Source organism: Melanaphis sacchari, unplaced genomic scaffold (genome assembly GCF_002803265.2).
Source record: "Melanaphis sacchari strain LSU unplaced genomic scaffold, SCAv2.0 Contig7_pilon_pilon, whole genome shotgun sequence".
NCBI classification, from domain to species: Eukaryota; Metazoa; Arthropoda; class Insecta; order Hemiptera; family Aphididae; genus Melanaphis; species Melanaphis sacchari.
Genome location: NW_020271560.1, coordinates 5,416,560 through 5,434,709, shown reverse-complemented (window position 1 = coordinate 5,434,709; position 18,150 = coordinate 5,416,560). Strand labels below are relative to the sequence as shown.

At 25.7% G+C, this 18,150-nt stretch overlaps 1 protein-coding gene across 2 annotated transcripts; it reads left to right on the top strand.

The window, feature by feature from the left end:
- Nucleotides 1-5,758: 5,758 nt before the first annotated feature.
- LOC112601712 lies at nt 5,759-17,200 on the top strand. Of its 2 annotated transcripts, XM_025349459.1 has the most exons (17): nt 5,905-5,927; nt 6,064-6,165; nt 8,035-8,305; nt 8,435-8,577; nt 8,637-8,721; nt 10,186-10,668; nt 10,910-11,222; nt 11,771-11,956; nt 12,223-12,486; nt 12,545-12,661; nt 12,744-12,868; nt 14,936-15,034; nt 15,136-15,279; nt 15,355-15,581; nt 15,647-15,914; nt 15,990-16,147; nt 16,456-17,200. In XM_025349459.1, the coding sequence occupies exons 1-17, from the start codon at nt 5,905-5,907 to the stop codon at nt 16,916-16,918; spliced, it is 3,471 nt and encodes a 1,156-aa protein (XP_025205244.1). In that variant the 3' UTR covers nt 16,919-17,200. The 2 variants fall into 2 exon arrangements, with proteins under 2 accessions (XP_025205245.1, XP_025205244.1); XM_025349460.1 differs by lacking the exon at nt 14,936-15,034 and having other exon boundaries at nt 5,759-5,927.
- The last annotated feature ends 950 nt before the right edge of the window (nt 17,201-18,150 follow it).

Below are 18,150 nucleotides of genomic sequence, written 5' to 3'. Positions count from 1 at the left end.
TTTTTTTTTATCAAGTACTTACACGTTGACCAACTTTCCTAAGACGATCCTTTCAATGTTTTGACAGGCTGTCTAACGTACAAGTGTGAAAAACCGCGGTTAGCCACGTCCATTAAGCATACTCTATGGCCACGTCACACATACATGTATGAAAACTCTACACCGCAATAATTCACCTTCACGGCTTCACATTCACAAATTCACAATATTCACAATATTCACATACGAAAACACAAAATTATAACATAACATAATAATAATAAATATTAAATAATAATAATAATAATAATTTATAATAGCCAATAGATATATTTTATTATTTAATATTTCATATTACTATTGATGGAATGATGTATATTACTATATTACGCGTTGACTGTATTTTTTTACAATTTTAAATTATCATCATCTTGATTCTTGAAACATTGTAGTATTGTATACTAAAATCACGATTTAAAATGTATATGTGTATAATGTATTAATGTATATCTTAAATCGTGGTTTTAAATTAGGTATACATAGAAATTGCAATATAGTTTATGCTTATACACAGTACACACTACACGTCTAATAAGCAATATGTTAACGATCAGCATGAAGATCAAAAATTAAAACTAATTGAACTATAGCTTTTAGTGCTATACTGCTATATTACCATATTATTACTAATTAATAATTGTAAGTATTTTTTAGTATCAGTATTTACTGTATAAGGACGTGTACATGACAATTAAGAATATAGAACTGATACAAGTCATAACTCATAATTTATCATTTATTATCATAATTATGATTTGAATTAGACGTATTTAATATTCATAATAATTGAGACGAATACACCAAATATGTGAATAAAAACACTGACTGATTTTAATTACAAGTTAAACTAAAATAACTTTGCATCGAGCTGTAAAAATGTTCATAAAATAGCTCACCACGTTAGCCTGCTACAACCTATAACTATTAGTTATTACCAATTACCATACAACAATTGAATTAATTTATTGTGAACTATTTCCTATGACTACTATTTATTTTTTTTATATTGCTGAGCATAATCCGACATTCGAACTATTCGATAGTATATTTTCAAATACTCAAATAATTTCAAATTGTTTGATTATTTGAAAATTTAATATTATTCGTTTGATAATTTTAAATATCTTTTGATTGCTTATGAATAATTTAATAGATAGCTTGTCTCACGAAAAAAAGGTACCGCGCTTTAATGAAACCTTGATATTTTTGTTCATCCTTACACTGCTCTGCACGATCACACCTAATATCCCCACCACGTTCAACCCAGCACCAGTACATAGTTCATAGTGTTCATCATACTGTTCATAATTATTACTTCATACTTCATAGTTCATAGCTCAGTCTTCATTCTACATGCATAAAGCTACGTTTACATTTATAAGTTTTGTAGGACATACTACATAGTACATAGTATAATGTATGTTATAAAATTATATAATATTTTCGATTTTTTGTCCTATAAATACAACTTCTTACAGTCACTATCAAAGCCTAACAATGAAATTGAAAAAAAAAAAACAAATTATTAAAGAATCTTTATTACCTATTCTCTTTTAAATACAATTTTAATGTGATTTTAAAGTTAATTTAATTTATAATTAAAAATAAAATAATTGTAAATTTTTATTCTGTGAAATAAAGTATTTAATAAATATTCATAAGTAGGTATTTATTTGTTTATAATAATTAATAGGTATGTTGTTTTATACAACATTAATATAAATAAAAATTGTTATTCAAAATTTTATGTGTAAGAACAACATTATGTTATATATTGACTCTCTTTTAAATACCTACCTAGTTAATTCTAACAACTAAATTATCAAAATTGTTTTAATTATTTTTATTTACCTCCATTTCTAAATTCTTAATAACTCTTAATTTAACCTTCAACAAGACTGTATCTGCATTTAAATTGACTATTTTTTTGATTCATGGGTCCAATAAAGTTACTTTAGGATAAAAATGCGATGGGCCCATCTTTTCAACTGAACCATATGCTTGCAAAATATTATCAAGTGAAAATATATTTAAAAATGTTCTACTTGATGTTTTTAGCATTTTTTTTTTCAGTTTAAAGTTTAAGACCTAAAATGAAAAATTAATGTCACAAAATATTAGGTAGGTACTTACCTAAAATGTTAAATAAATCTCTAATTAGGTACTTCTGATTAATAAAATCACTTTTCCTAGAATAGGTTTTTATTTATATGACAGCTACATAGCCAAGTTTCAAATGACTTTGTTACCTAATATTATTAAATATTTTATGACTGTCAATTAGATAATCATTTTTTGGCATGGTTGAACGTTGTTTTACAGATAAATTAACTATAGTTAGTGATTATTTAATTACTAAAAGACATGTCAAGATGCTATTCTACCTTGTTAAAACATACTATTTCAATTTCAAATTAGTAAGTTTCATAATCCATTACTGTTTCTATGAAAATTGTTTTATGTCGACCTCACTTTACTTAAAATGGCCAACAATTGAACAGCACAACTTTGTCAAAGTTATTAATTGAACCTGATCACTGAGTGTTCACTAGTCATCACAATCTAATTTTAAGAACTTTTTAACTATATTATTCAGGCTACAATAAGGAATAGGTATGTTCAATTGTTATATAAACATAACAGCTGCCTAAATAATTTTTCTATAATCGGTAACGATTTTACCACTTTTGTCTGAGTATTCCAATCGTGGAAAATATTAAACAAAACTTCAGACAAATATTGTTACAACAAACTGCAGTATGCAGTAGGTAGTGGATTCAGAGGTGGGAAGAAGGGCTCCCCTGTAAGCTGTGTTTTATTTAGGAAAAAATGAAGATATTAGTTGATTTTTTTGAATAATTTATAATGAGCCTAGTAACACTAAAAACTTTAAATAATAAAATTAATTAACCTATTTATCGAACTTAAAAACAATAGAAAATAGTATTTTTGAAGGTTATTATAGTTAGTCAGTTAGAGACTTAAATTTGTCTAGATATTGTCTTAAAATAATTGATTATCCATTTTAATGTATAACTGTATAAGTATAAATAAATGTTTCTTATTCTTTAAGTCGAATATAAAGTCAAATAATAATTAAATATAAAATCCATAAATATATCGTACCATCAAAAATATTATCCCTTGTAAATTTTGTTACAAGAATAATAAGTGATTTTATTTTAAGATTATTTTAAAATTATAGAAAATGATTTTTGTGAACGCGTTTTTCCATGTTGCGTGCAGATTTGAATAAACATAATTGCACTGGTATTGTCTTAATTTACTGTAATGTGTAATTAATATGTTTATTAAATTAAACAATGATAAATTATTGCTACTAAAAATTATTTTGAGTGGCATCAATGTGTTAGCCTATTTCTCAAGGACTACATCTGTCTAATCTAATATTTGAATGCTTTTTTCATAAATAGTTTTTATTCGATCTATTCGAATAATATTTATTCGAATATATTTTATATTTCCCATAAAAGCTATTCGGTCACCTAAAATAACATAAAAATATTCGATACGTGTTAGTTCTAGTGCACATTAATTATTACTCGTTACTTCTACTAAAGTACCTACATCTGTCAAAGAAAAAGAAAGAATGAAAAACTCAGACACTGCAAATAGTATAGCATGACGAAATAAATAAGTATGATCGCAATTTATAACCACTGACAATTGACACCGTCATCAATCATCTCTCATCGATATTAATAAATAATAATTGGTAATACACAATAATGCGGTGCAACTCGTTTGTGCATATTCAACATTGTTTACTTGAAAATCGACGACTCGCTTGCACGAAATCAGTCATTTACCTGAAAACAGATCAATCGTTTGCGCACAAATACATAATGGCACATTCACACAGATGTATAAATCGTCACAGACTACAGTGCACATTTTTAAATATTTGATAGCAATATACCTAATCTTATAATCAGTTGTGTAAATTACATCATTTTGGTTTTTCCGTATCTAGCTACTTTTTGTACAGTTTTAGTGGTTATAATTTATAGACTTAGTAGACTTATAGTTCAGACTTTCAGTTTTAGTATAGACTATAGAGGTGGCTACTATATAGTTATTGACTATATTATTACTAACAAGTGTGTTGATAACATAAACTCTTTAATTTTAACATAGAAATTTCTAATATTTTTTAAACTTAGCGAGGAACTGAGAAGGAAAATGTGTGCGCAATCGAATTGTGTTTTTTGGGCAAACGAGTTGTAGCTTAATTATGAAATATCAAGAAGAAGGGTGAATTTTTAGTTACGTTTTATTGGTTGTTGATATTATGGCTATTATGCAGAGGTATATATTTTTATTATTATTATTTATTGTAGGTATTTAAAATGCATCAACCCATAAACACATTAATTATTTATTAGTTTGTTACAACAGTCGAAAAGATAAAAAAAAATTACAATACAATAGGTATAATATAATTCAAAAAACGTGTTATGGAACACATAGGTAGGTAACTAATATTAAGAAGTCAAACAAAAGATTCCATCCTCAAACGCTTGCGGCCGAACGAAATTAAATTGGTTGTAACCATATCACATGTTACTTTTTTTGTCGTTGGTATCGTCTAGCTATTGAAATTAAAATTAAACTTGATTTATTTTAACTAACTTTATGTTTAATATCCAAATCAAATACCAAATAGTGGGTACCTACTACATTCGCCTATAATGCATATCTCTACTCGTATTCTAATTTTAAGTTTCCCATATAGGCCACAGGGTTGCTTGATAGTGGCACGGACGTACGGTATATTATATGATTAAAGATCTAAAGAAGTAAAGATTATAGGATGCGTTACAACTAATACAGCTTTATAGATATAATATAAAATAATTAACCAAATTAATTAATTTTATCAAAATATATTGAAAATGTTATATGTAAGTAAGTACCTAGGTATTGTGTAGAATGATAATCTTAACATTTGGTGAACATTTTAAGTATTTAGTTATTTAGTTTTGAATTACAATAAAAAAAATAAAAATAAATCAGTTTGTGTAAAAATTCCGGTTTTTCTTGTTCATGTTGAAATAAATACTTTTTGAAGTCAAAAGTACAAACCAGATACAATCTTTTATCATAAATCATCTTCAAAATTGAAAATTAGAAAATGTTGTCTAATACGTATCGAGTATAAATACATAAAAAAAAAATAAAACTCATCATTGTAAACATTATCTATTCTAAGGTTGGTTCTCATTTAAACACAGAAGTTTGTGTTAGTATAAGACATCAAGATGGTATAAAAATCTCAATACTTATTAAAAATATGGTCTTTTTAAGTTTACAAAAATTAAATTTTGAATAATTACGTTATTAAAAAAAATAAAGGAGTGACATGTATAGTGAATAATTCTGTATACAAAATAATCAGAGATTATTTCAAAAAAGTGATTAAATTATTAATCATTAACGTTAAACGTTGACCATTACTCAGTTAATCTAGAGTTTTTTAATATTTTCCATTTTATTTTACTAGTTAACAATTTTAAAATATTATTTATTATAATCTGTAGCTGATATACACATAATATTAAATTTCCCGCTATAATAAATCCCCGAGTTTCAAAGAGGTTGTACATATTGTCAATACATTTACTACAGATCAGATGGTGTTGGTATTAGATGGCCGAATTTTTTTTATAGAGATATATGTATATAATATTATCAAAAAGTGAAAAACAAATTTTTAGACTTCCAGTGTAGACTACAAGAATTACGGGAATAGAACGTCTTAGTTCTTTCAATAATAATTTATCGACTATGTAGACCATTAAATTTAGTCGTTTGAGAACCAAACTACATAAACTCAATAATAAAATGACATCAATAACGTCGGAAAGGTAATAGTGTTTCTATAATTCAGATTCCACAATATCCATTTATAAAGTGTGTCCTGAATACTGGTCTCTTTATTTATTCTCTGTATCTATTGTTCAACTTATTATTAATGTTTATTTTGAATATCATAAATTTTAGGGTAGAATGGGTCGAGATAATCGAACCCAGGACTAAAGAACATATGTATGCAAATTTAACAACTGGTGAATGTGTTTGGGATGCGCCTGTAGGAGTGCCCGTGTAAGTACCTTTATTATGTATTTAAATATTTATGTTTCATGTATTTCTATGAATTGAATTGATATATTGTATAAAAGTGGATTGGTGTTTTTTTCGCTCATTTTTATAAATATAATATTTCTTATAGTTATAATATGACCTTTAGCCTTTGGATGTTGAAATTATGGAATTTTCATTTTATTTTAAATTAATTATATTCTTAACTTATTAATATATTATTTATTTATTTTTTTTTGTCGGTATGTCAATTTTATTTCATAGATATGTTTAATGTGATAAATATCATGTTTAAAAGTAAAATGTTTCTGTGTTACAAATAAGTTATATTATAGTAATTTAAAATAATTTAAATTAATTTTTTTAATAATAAATTATAGGGTTAAATTTGTATAAGTTGATTACTTAATTATAATAATTATTAAATACCTGAGAAAAAAATAGTTTTTATTAAATTATATTTACAATTTTTAACTAAATTTGTTACAGTTTTTTAACTATGAGTTTATCTAACATTCAATTACAGTATTAGTATCTAGTATTAAATTATTTTGAGTAATTTTTATTGGTTAACTAACAAATTAATGATATTAAGATATAATTTATGTAATTTGTATAAAAAGAATGATGGTTATTTAATTGATATTATTTTATTTTATTTACCTAATGATTATTATTAAATTTGTACTTCAGCTATTTAATATTTTTGACATATTTTTAGCAAAACACTTCCTCTTTTCAATTTGATGTGTAACCTAACCTAGGCTTTTGTAGTTAATTATAATTTTGATTCAAGATTCTGAACTAAGTATTATTTTACATAATTACCCATGTACAAGACATCTAATATTTTATGTAGGTTTTAAGTTAAAATATCAAGAAAGTTAGATGAAAATTTGATAAACAAAATATTAAATAATTTCAAAATTATTGTTTTTATTTATTTTTTAATTTGAAAAAATATTGTTTTAATTAAATTAATTTATATTTGTTTACTAAGTTACTCAATTACTAGCAAGATTTGTTTTAAGTATCTTTTTACCTTTATAATTGGTGCTCTTCTTCTAAGTTAATTATATTATTATTATTTATATCTGTATTTAATTAAAAATTTTAAACTATATTTTGTTACAAAGTTTATTTAAGTATTAGTTTAAATTATTAATAATTTAACATTGCAAAAAAATTAGAATAGCCTTAAAACATTACTCCAAATATAATTATATTTTATTTATTTGTATTACCTTGAAAATATAAATATAAATTTTGAAAATCATATGGTATTTATTTTTAAATACTTTTTATTTATATTTATATAATTTAAATGGAAATTCAACTTGAATATCAATAGTAGCTGTATAAATGTAATAACTTTTTTTTAGTATTTTATGCATGCTTATTATTTTTATTATATAGTATTAACCACAAAACTGTTTTAATTTAGAAATATAATAGAAAAAAAAATGATTTAATCTATAATGAAGCATTTAGGACTTAGGTCATAATATGTTTGCTTGTTAACAGAAATTACATCATTCTAACAATTGGATTTATTTAGATAATACAAGTGTTACAAAAAAAAAAAAGTTTAATTTTAGAGCTATTTATATCATTTTGTTATTACCATAAATTTCCTACAAGGCTAACCAATAACCATTACGTTGTTGGTTTAAAAAATACTTGTTTGTACTAGTATTTGTATATTAGGTGGTGAAGTAGAGCTAATATATTTTTATGTTATATAAAAAGTTTTATACAAATTGCATTTTATATAATTGATTTCCTAAATTTTTCTACACCATGAAATATAGTTTTATGTATACTAAAATAAACTAACTCTATTTTTATTCTTCACATTTGTTTATGTTATAGAAAAAAGACAGACAACAACCAGTGGTGGGAACTATTTGACCCTATCACTAATCGTTTTTACTACTATAATACAGCTTCTCAAAAAACAGTTTGGCATCGACCTCCTAATTCTGATATTATACCTTTGGCTAAATTACAAACATTAAAACAAAATACTGAACCTGCTGTGAATGATGAAAATGATCGTAAATATTCTAAAGAATCTGTGTCAACTCAGACACCTGGCCGCAATAGAATGACAGTACCCCTTTCATCAAGTAATCAAACGTTGGTAAGTTATTTTAATAAAATAGAAATTTTGTTACTAGTGTAAATGTAAAAATGTATGTAATTTGTTTACATAATACATTAATTGTGAATATTCAGTTTATGATTTTTAAGGTTAAGTTTTATTTTTTAGGGTAATGTTGAGAATGTTAAAACTTTTAAGTTAATGGACCCAGTTACTTCAACTAAACGTTCTGTGGATTCTGAAACTCAAACTTCTCCTCTTACACCTCGCAGATCTCACCATCATCATCATCATCATCATCATCATCATAAGTATGTTAACTTTATTTTTAATGTAAAAAGTTTTTTTATTCATTTTTATTTTCATTTAGACATCAACAACAAGCTAGTACACCAAGTAGAGGACGACGTGGAAATCAGCCTAATGTTTGGTACAATCGTACTGCTTATTCACAAGTGAGTAAACTAAGGTTTTTATCTAATAAAAAAATTGATATATTTATATATATATTTTTTTTTACAGTAAATTTTAAAATTATAACAATACCTTTTAAAATGTCGAATTTGTATATTTAGAGAGCAAGTTGAAAAATATCTCTTATTATTTATAGCTGTCTTTTATATGAATTATATTCATAACACATTAGTTGTTTATCATATTTGAGTATCTTTTTTGTGACATTGAAAAAGTTAGGGTTTAAAAAAAATTATCTTACAAAATAAAAATAAAATTATCTATGACTTTCACATAAATATAAAATATTTTTAAAAGGCATTAACAAAAATCAATATTTTAGTTATAACACAGACCAAATTGTTATGCATTTAATAACAAGGTATATGACGCCAATTGGGGTCATTCAGCATATGTAAAAGATGTTAATTGATGTCATTGGTGTTATACACAGTAAACATATTAATTAAACAATTATAATTTACACTATTTCTATGTTTTAAATATAGTTAAACCTAAATATAAACTACCGTTATCCACTTAAGTATTTCTTCAGTTAAACTTACACATGTATCTATTTAATGTAATTCTTGTTTTTTTTTTTTTTGGGGGGGGGGGGGGGGAAATAACTGATAGTAAATATTTTCATATAATTATAAACATATAAATTATCGTATAGTTATCTGTGATAAGGAGTATTTATATATTCATGCTTTGACATTTAATCACTTGTCTCAATTTTGTGATTGGTGATATTTTAGCGTAGTTTGTACATATGCATGCAATTATATTTAAGTTTGAAGTAAGATCGTTGTTAATAAGATATATGCGAGAAATATTACTGTCTGTGTCCGTCTTAGAAAAGGTTCGTTATATACGGTAAAAATACACTAACATTTTTTAATCTTTTTACTTTATTATTTTATCTATTGAGAGGTATCCATTAAGTTAGGTTTTACTGTATATACATATTTGTTTTAATTAATTGTAATTTTTCAAAGATAAGTTGTCTGTTAGCTACTTATAGACAATCATGCAATAACACTAACTTATAGCAAAAAATCTATTAAACTTGATATTATTATATTGTTTTAAAAAAAAAACATAAAATTGATAAAATAATATTCTTATCTAATTATTTATAAATTTATATTTAAACACATGACATTACTTTTTGTATAGCTGGCATGATAAATATAAGTTATCTTGACCCTTTTATGTATTAATAATAGAAAATTATTATAAATACAATGATCGTCATATTTAAAATACACAAAGAAAATAACTTATTACCATTAGTGATTATGCTTTATTATAATATTCAACAATTAAAATAATTTTCATTCTAACTTGAAACATGAAATAGTTTTATTTTAGATTTACGATTATAATTAATTGGTATAAATATACTTTTATGCTATATTCTTTTAATATTATAATTATAATTTTTTGCTTTATTTGTGTAGGATTCTGGTCGTTCAAGTGATTCAAGTTGTGTTTCTATTCAATCATCTAGTGGCAAAGATGCTAATCCTGGTTTATCCATGTCTGCCAGTACACCGCTATTTAGAAAGAAACTTTCTCAACCACCTACACCACAAAATAATCTTCCTATTCAACGAAGTTCTTCCAATGCTTCTCAATACCAATTATTATTAGGCAAACAAAAAAGCTTTGATACTGATATAAGTATTGGAGGTGGCTACAGTCTTGGTCATGATAATCGTAACAACAGTTGTTCTCGTCCTCGCCCTCCTGTTGTACTGTCTTCCAGTTTATCTAATAGTCAGATTTGTAGGAGTCAAAGTTTTGCACAAAAGTCAATTGCTACTAAAACTTCAATTGAAGCAGAAGAAGAAGATTCAATGCATGAAAAATATCTTGCTCCGAGTGGATTACTGGGGATGCCTCCACGACATGGCAAAAAATCTGTAGAATCCACTCCTTTGGTATTATTACTTAATTTTTTTAACTACAAGTGGTGTATTTTCAACATTTTTTTTTAGGAGGGTGTCTAAAAAATAAGTTTATATTATAAAAATACAACATATGAATTATGAATTAATAATCATTTTATTTCTTTTGAACTTTTTTTTTCTACTGGGAGGTGGGGTTGAGAAACCTTCCTCAAAAATACGCCACTGCATACTACTACCAATCAATTGTTTATTATCATTGCTTAATTTATAGAGCTCTCGGAAATGGCATTCTCACTCTGATACTGGTTCTCCTACAGCATCTAAATCACGGCCACCATTAACTCCTGAATATGCTAACTTCGCAGCTCCTCCTCCTCCACCTGCTGCTCCAAGTCAGTCTAGTTCAAAATCATCTTTAACACAATCAGTAAAACATACAAAATGTTCAAAAGATGTTGGACTTTCAAGTAGTGATGATGATTCAGGAGAAAATGATAATTCTAGTTCTAGTGTATCAAGTAGTCCCCCAACAGCTAGTAAAATTGATCAAAGATTAAGATCTGACAACAAAACTATAGATAACCGTGAGTTGAAATAATTTAATTTTTAAGTTTTTTACTAATGAAAAGAGTATTTAATGTTCCATAACATTATAACTTTAGTGAATACTACAGGTGTGTCACTTTTATTCAGTTGATTCTTCATATTATATATTTAGCTTTTTTATTTCTGAGTTATAATATGTTTCAATATTCAGATATGTATAATTTTTAACTACAAGTCAGTTATCCTTAAAAGAATGATTTTACCCATTGTTTTTTTGAATACTACAAAATTTATTTATTTTCATTGTTAAAATTCTAAATAAAAATATTTATAGTAATGTTTGTTTATTAAAATACTTCCAACATATAAGGTTAGTTTTTGACAAGTATTAATCCTACATTGGAATAGCCATTTAGCTTTCTCTCCTCCTCTACTAAAAGAGATGTTTTGTATTTGGGATCCAGACTTTGTAAAAAATCAAAGTTATAAACAACTTGATTAGTTAATTGTTAATTTTTATGTGATTTTGATTCTATAAAATATATATTTCATTTTGATAAAAATGTTGACAAAAATAATTTATTAGATTTAAAAGCAAGACCAGTATCAAATCATTCAAGCTCATCTAGTCAACGTGGTGGAGTTGTTCGAAAAAGTATTAGTCCAGCCACATCAGATCAAAAACAAACTCCACTATATAGTAATTTAGATATGTATGAAGGTAGAATTTTGCCTCTTCATCAATACATTTTAGAACAAGCAAAATTATCAGGTATTTTATTTAATTATATGTTCTGTTTTTTATCTTATATAAGAGTAACCTTGGGCAGTAGGCTTTCTATGCATACCAATGGCAATGTGCATAAGTGCTGTGCTTTTAAAGACAATATTTTATTATTCCAAAAAGTGCCTAGCATGCATATTGCTAAGATTAAAATGGTTAAGTAATTTTTTGACATCTAAGGTTACTCATTTTATGAGATAGATTGTAAATATATTTATGAAAATTTAATAATTATTATTTTCTATAATTTATAGGATCATCATATAGGTTTGGAGATACAGTTGGTACTTTTTCTGAAGATGATGATGCTGAAATTGAAGATTTAATTAGTGTTATGGGCACAGCTACTGGATATGATAGTGATGAGTTTGCTGATGATGAAGGAGCGGTTAGTCAGGGTGAACAATCTAGTTCACCATCTCCATCAAATGCATCTTCTAGACATTATTTAAGAGATGAATTAGACTATGATCATTTGACAGCAATGAGAACATCACAACCTCGGAGTTATGTTAATGGTAATATATTAATATCCTATATTTTTTAAAACTTTGTTATAAATAAACTTAATTTTAGATACTCGAGTAAATGATTATACAATTGAATCTAGTAGTAATCAACATTATTATAATACAGTTACAAATACTTTATCATCTCAAAGATCAGCAAATCTAGTCACACCATCAATGTCTGGTAATTTGATATTTTTATAATTAATATATTTTTTTTTTCATAAATTAACAATAATATTATTCTTAATTATTATTTTTAAAAGATCCATTTAGCAATTCAGCTCCAACTCTTCCTTTAGAAACTCAACATACATCATTAAGAAGAAGAAAAGATCAACATGTTCAACCTCCAGCAGCTTTATATTCTCCAATTATGGAAAGAAATGAGGTAAATACATATTTTATGTATATTAGCATGTGTCTAAATGTTAAAATTATTTAAATAATACATTTTTTTAAAGATAGGTACAACTGTTTTCTTAGTACTGTAGTGGCTTATTCATTAAAATTATAATTTATAAGTAACCAATTTTATTAATAAGTATTAATATCTTTTGGGGGGTGAAGTGGCCGAGCGGACTAAGGCGGCGGTTGCGTCGCGCACCGTCGCCGGTTCGAATCTCGGTCACGGGCGGCGTCACTCTTCAGGCAGTCACGGTGTCTGGAGAGAGAAGCCGCCGCCCCCCACCCGGGCATGGCAGAAACCTACGGGTGCCCACTAAAAATTCTGCCAAATAGGCGTCCGAACTAGGCCTTCGGGCCTACTCCCGGACATAAGCGCCATATGCTAAAAAAAAATATCTTTTGAATTAAAATTATAGTATATAAAATATACAATAGGTTTTAATGCTATCAATCCATTTATTTATAGTCATTTTTGGATAAATTAATAGTTAATAAAAGTCTCATATTTATTAAATCCATTTTGTAATTCAACATAGGTAATACTCAGGTAGTAAAAACAGATTTCATTTATTATATAGAAAGAGAATTAAGAAAATACTTTTATAGGTAGCTAGTGTATGGTTATATTTCCAATTTATTTATTTTAAAGCATTAAGCATGTTATAATAAATTTATATATTTATTCATACCCAATATCGATATGAATTGAGTATTTTTTTATTTTTTTTATAATTAATAAACCGAAATAACAATATTAATAATTTTACAAATGTATGTATTACAAATATAATAACTATATAATTATACAATAATATGGTACAGTAGAACTTCGATTAACTGTCAGTCTTAGGACCAGATCTTTGACAGATAATCTAAAAGACAATTAAGCAAGCAATAAAAATTTTTTTAAATATACATACATATTATTTATTATTTTTTTAATAATTATGACATGCATATTGATATAATTAGGTACTATTACTTATTGGTACATTATTATTATTATTTTTTTATTTAAATATGAATATGTACCTATTGCTTACCTAGTATATATTGCCGGAAAGTTTTGGATAAACCTATTCATACACAAGGCAATAAGATTTTACTGCAACACGCTAATGGTCCGTGCAAGTGTGGCACCTGATGATTAACCGAGAAAAACAGTTAATTGGGAAACGGTTAATCGAGGTTTTACTGTAATAATTTATTATAATAACTTAATTTAAATATCATCTAGATATATGTATTATACACAGAAGTTAAGAAAAAACAATAATATAAACATGGATATATACAATATATAATTTAAAATATTTTAGTTGTTATATAATATAAATTTATAATAATTACACTTATTTACAATTATTTATCTAATTTCACAATAAACAATGCAATATTATATGTACATATATATTAATTTATAGTTTGATTAAAAATTACAAAATTAATTAACGTTAATTATACATAAAACTTAATTGTTACTTAAATGATAAGTTTAATTTATTAATAAAATATAAGCTATTATAGAATAATAACTTGAGGCAGTCTTTTTTAATAGTTGTGAATTGGTTAAAAAAAGGTGAAAACCCAAGTAAATCTAAAACTTATCTCATATCAGGATTTTATACTATAACTCATATTATTTAGCTGATAATTTTTTTTGTTGAAATAATAATTAAAAATAGTTATTTATGGTGAGTTAATATTTTTATTTCCTTAATTTAATTAATTTTTCAATATTTATCTGCAAAATAACTCACATTTAGAAATTGTGTTTATTATATATTATCATTTATCACAAATGAGAATTCAAAAAAAATATTTTAAATTTGTATCTATTTAGTATTTTATTTACTCAACCATGTTTTGCTAATAATGAGATAAATCTTACATTTCTTGTTTATTGTTTTATCAATATATACTCTATACCTATATATCTAAGCATAGAAATGGTAAAACTTATACGTACACGATATATTTTTTTAAATTTCTTTTTTCTAAATCTCTTTTTGCATGTTAGCTATTGTTTTTTTCTTGTGTGTGCTTTTAGTTTATGCTGGCTCGTTATGCAAACTCGAATCGAGGTGTATTTCACCCATCATTATCTCAAGATGCTCGATCCTGTTCGCCAGCCTATTTCTATGAACAGGTTTATATATGCTTTTGCAAATGCTATTAGAACAGTGTGAAACTTTTAAATTTTAATGAAATCATAGTTACAATATTTTTATGCTTAAACTGTATTTATAGACTTCTAGAACTTTGTTAAATCGAGATAAAAAAACTACTTCTGAAAGTGATATTGAAAAATATGCCCAGGACAACCTAAATATACATAAGAAGGGTATTTTCAGAAAAAAATTTTCAGTAAGAGACATGCTTTCATGGTCCAAGGTAAAAACTAAATAATTCATTTTTTCATTGAAATATATTTACATCTTAATTTTATTTTAATGGTAATTTGTATAGGATCCAATTCGTAAACCTATGCTAGTGTTATCTGACAAAGCATTGAAAAAAGAAGCTTGTGATTTATTTAAATTAGTTCAAACCTATATGAGTGATCGCAAAGCAAAATTAGGAATGACTTTAAACAGTGTGGCTCTAGAAATATGTATGATTGGTTTTATGAAACCAACCCTTCGAGATGAATTATACATACAAATATGTAGACAAACAACAGAAAATCCTAGAAAGTATAAATATATATATATATAAGTAAAGGTTTTATTTTATAATTATCAAATATTTTGATTTTTAGAGAAAGCTTGCGTCGTGGATGGGAACTTTTGGCTATTTGTTTATCTTTTTTCCCACCTTCTCCTAAATTACAAAAATACTTAGAAAGTTACATGGAAAGACATAGAGATCCAGGTTTAGATAGTTATGCTACTGAAGTTGGTCGTTGGCCTGTTCATGTCCAAGTAAGCCATTATGCCAGTGTGGCCACTAAAAGATTACACAGAATGGGTGTAGATGGTAAAAAAGCAGTTCGAAGACCAACATTGGAAGATATTGAACAAGCTAGAGTAAGATTGATTTTATTTTTAATCATATTTACTTAATAGTTAGTTTATTTATAATATATATAAATATATTATCAGATGCAAATATTCAGACCTAGTCTTTTTGGAAATACAATCAGTGAAGTTATTGATCTTCAAAAAGAACGCTTTCCAAACTATAAATTACCTTGGGTACAAACCACATTATCTGAACTAGTACTAAGGCACAGAGGTGATCAGACAGAAGGAATATTTAGGTAATCAAAACAATACCTATTGTTAATTAGATATATGTTTATAAAATCTTATTTTTTTTTTACTAGATTATACATTCTGTCTCATGAAAGAAAGGTTCTGTTTTGCACATATAGACTGAGTTACAAATTGGTTTTTGGCCGAATGTAGTTGGGGTACTGTGATGTAGAGATGCACAAAAATAACTGAGTTTTGTTGAGACATTAGTACCTTTCTTTTGTGAGACACAGACGTTGATAGATATTACACTATAGTTTATAAATATTTATTAAATATTAAACATTCTTAATTTGTTTACCATATATTATAGAGTACCAGCTGATATGGACGAAGTAATGACCCTTAAGAGTCGTTTAGATGTATGGGAAGTTCCTGGATCTGAAGAATTGACTGATGCTCATACTCCAGCATCTTTATTAAAACTATGGTATCGTGAATTATATGAGCCTCTTGTACCTGATCACATGTATGCCGAGTGTATTGCTGCTCATCAAGATGCTCGCCGTGCTATTGCTATTATTCATCGATTACCACCTATAAATAAAGCTGTTTTAGCTTATCTTATTCACTTCCTACAATTGTTTACCAAACCTGAAGTTGTTCATGTTACCAAAATGGATGCTAGTAATCTGGCTATGGTTATGGCTCCTAATTGTTTACGTTGTACTTCGATTGATCCTCGTGTAATATTTGACAATGCTCGTAAAGAGATGGCTTTTATGCGTTTGTTAATTTTACATTTTGATGCGTCCTTTATGGAAGGCGTATATTAAACAGATCTGTTATGTTTAATAACTAATTACTGGAACTGTATTAGTTTCAAAACTACACAAACCAAAGGTTATTATTATGAAAGCTTAATTGCACACTAATTTAATTATTTTTAAGCTAATATAAATTATAATATATACGTATGATAAATTAAATTTGATGACTAAATGTTTGACATTGATTTTTAGTAGTTTAGATAAGTGTTACCATGTAAATGACTTGCAAAATTTTACTTAAAATATAATCTTATTACTTAAATACTACTTTAATTATATACCCTCCCACTGCCTATAATATGTTGTATAATTTTTTAATAGCTTATTTATACATTTTTATTTTTTATTTTTGTTTAGCTGTTATGAATAAAGTTACAATAAACAGTATTAGATTATTCAATAGTTTATTACTACAATATTTTTAAAATAGTTAAATGGTATTTAGAAATGAATTGTGTACAAATAAGTATATTTTAATTATACATAGTACTGTTTTAAAATTTAAAAAAAAACAACTTGATGACACTATATTTTGAATTTGTTAAGTTTTAAAAAGCTTATTGATTTAACAGAAATGTAGTAAACTGTTTTAGTCTAATGCTAGTATGCATATTGACTAGAATTCATGTTATTTTGTTTAACTAGAATACTTTTTTTGTTCTGGAATAAAGAAAAAAGATCTTTTATTATTATTAATATTCTTTTTCCTGAATGTATTTATTTTTAAGTTCAGTTTTTGTACCTATCAAACACCAGAACAATATTGTCATTTTAATTTTTATACACTTTATTTTTTCTTAATTTCTTTGTGGTGTTATTGTATGAATAATAAAGTTGGAATTGTTTTTATTTTGTTGAACAATATTTTAACCTATACTATTATTATATAGACTAAGAACATGTTAATGACTTCAAATCATAGAGTAATCTACACTTTTTTTATGTATTGAATACTAGAGTGACATTTATTTCAGATGACAATATTCACATTTTTTTTTCCACCACCAGCTCATTACATAATATCCTTATAAAGACAGTGTGGAAATGTGGAATAGTGACTACAATCATAAACTCATTGTTTTTGGCTGATGACATAATAGTTATGTTCCAATAAATTTTAAATTTTTAAACCATATATACCTCAAAAGTGGTGAGCCTAATTAAATTGTTCTACTATCATAGTATGGTCAAAACTTTTTGGAAGAAAACCCATAATAATTAGTTTATAGTATAATTAG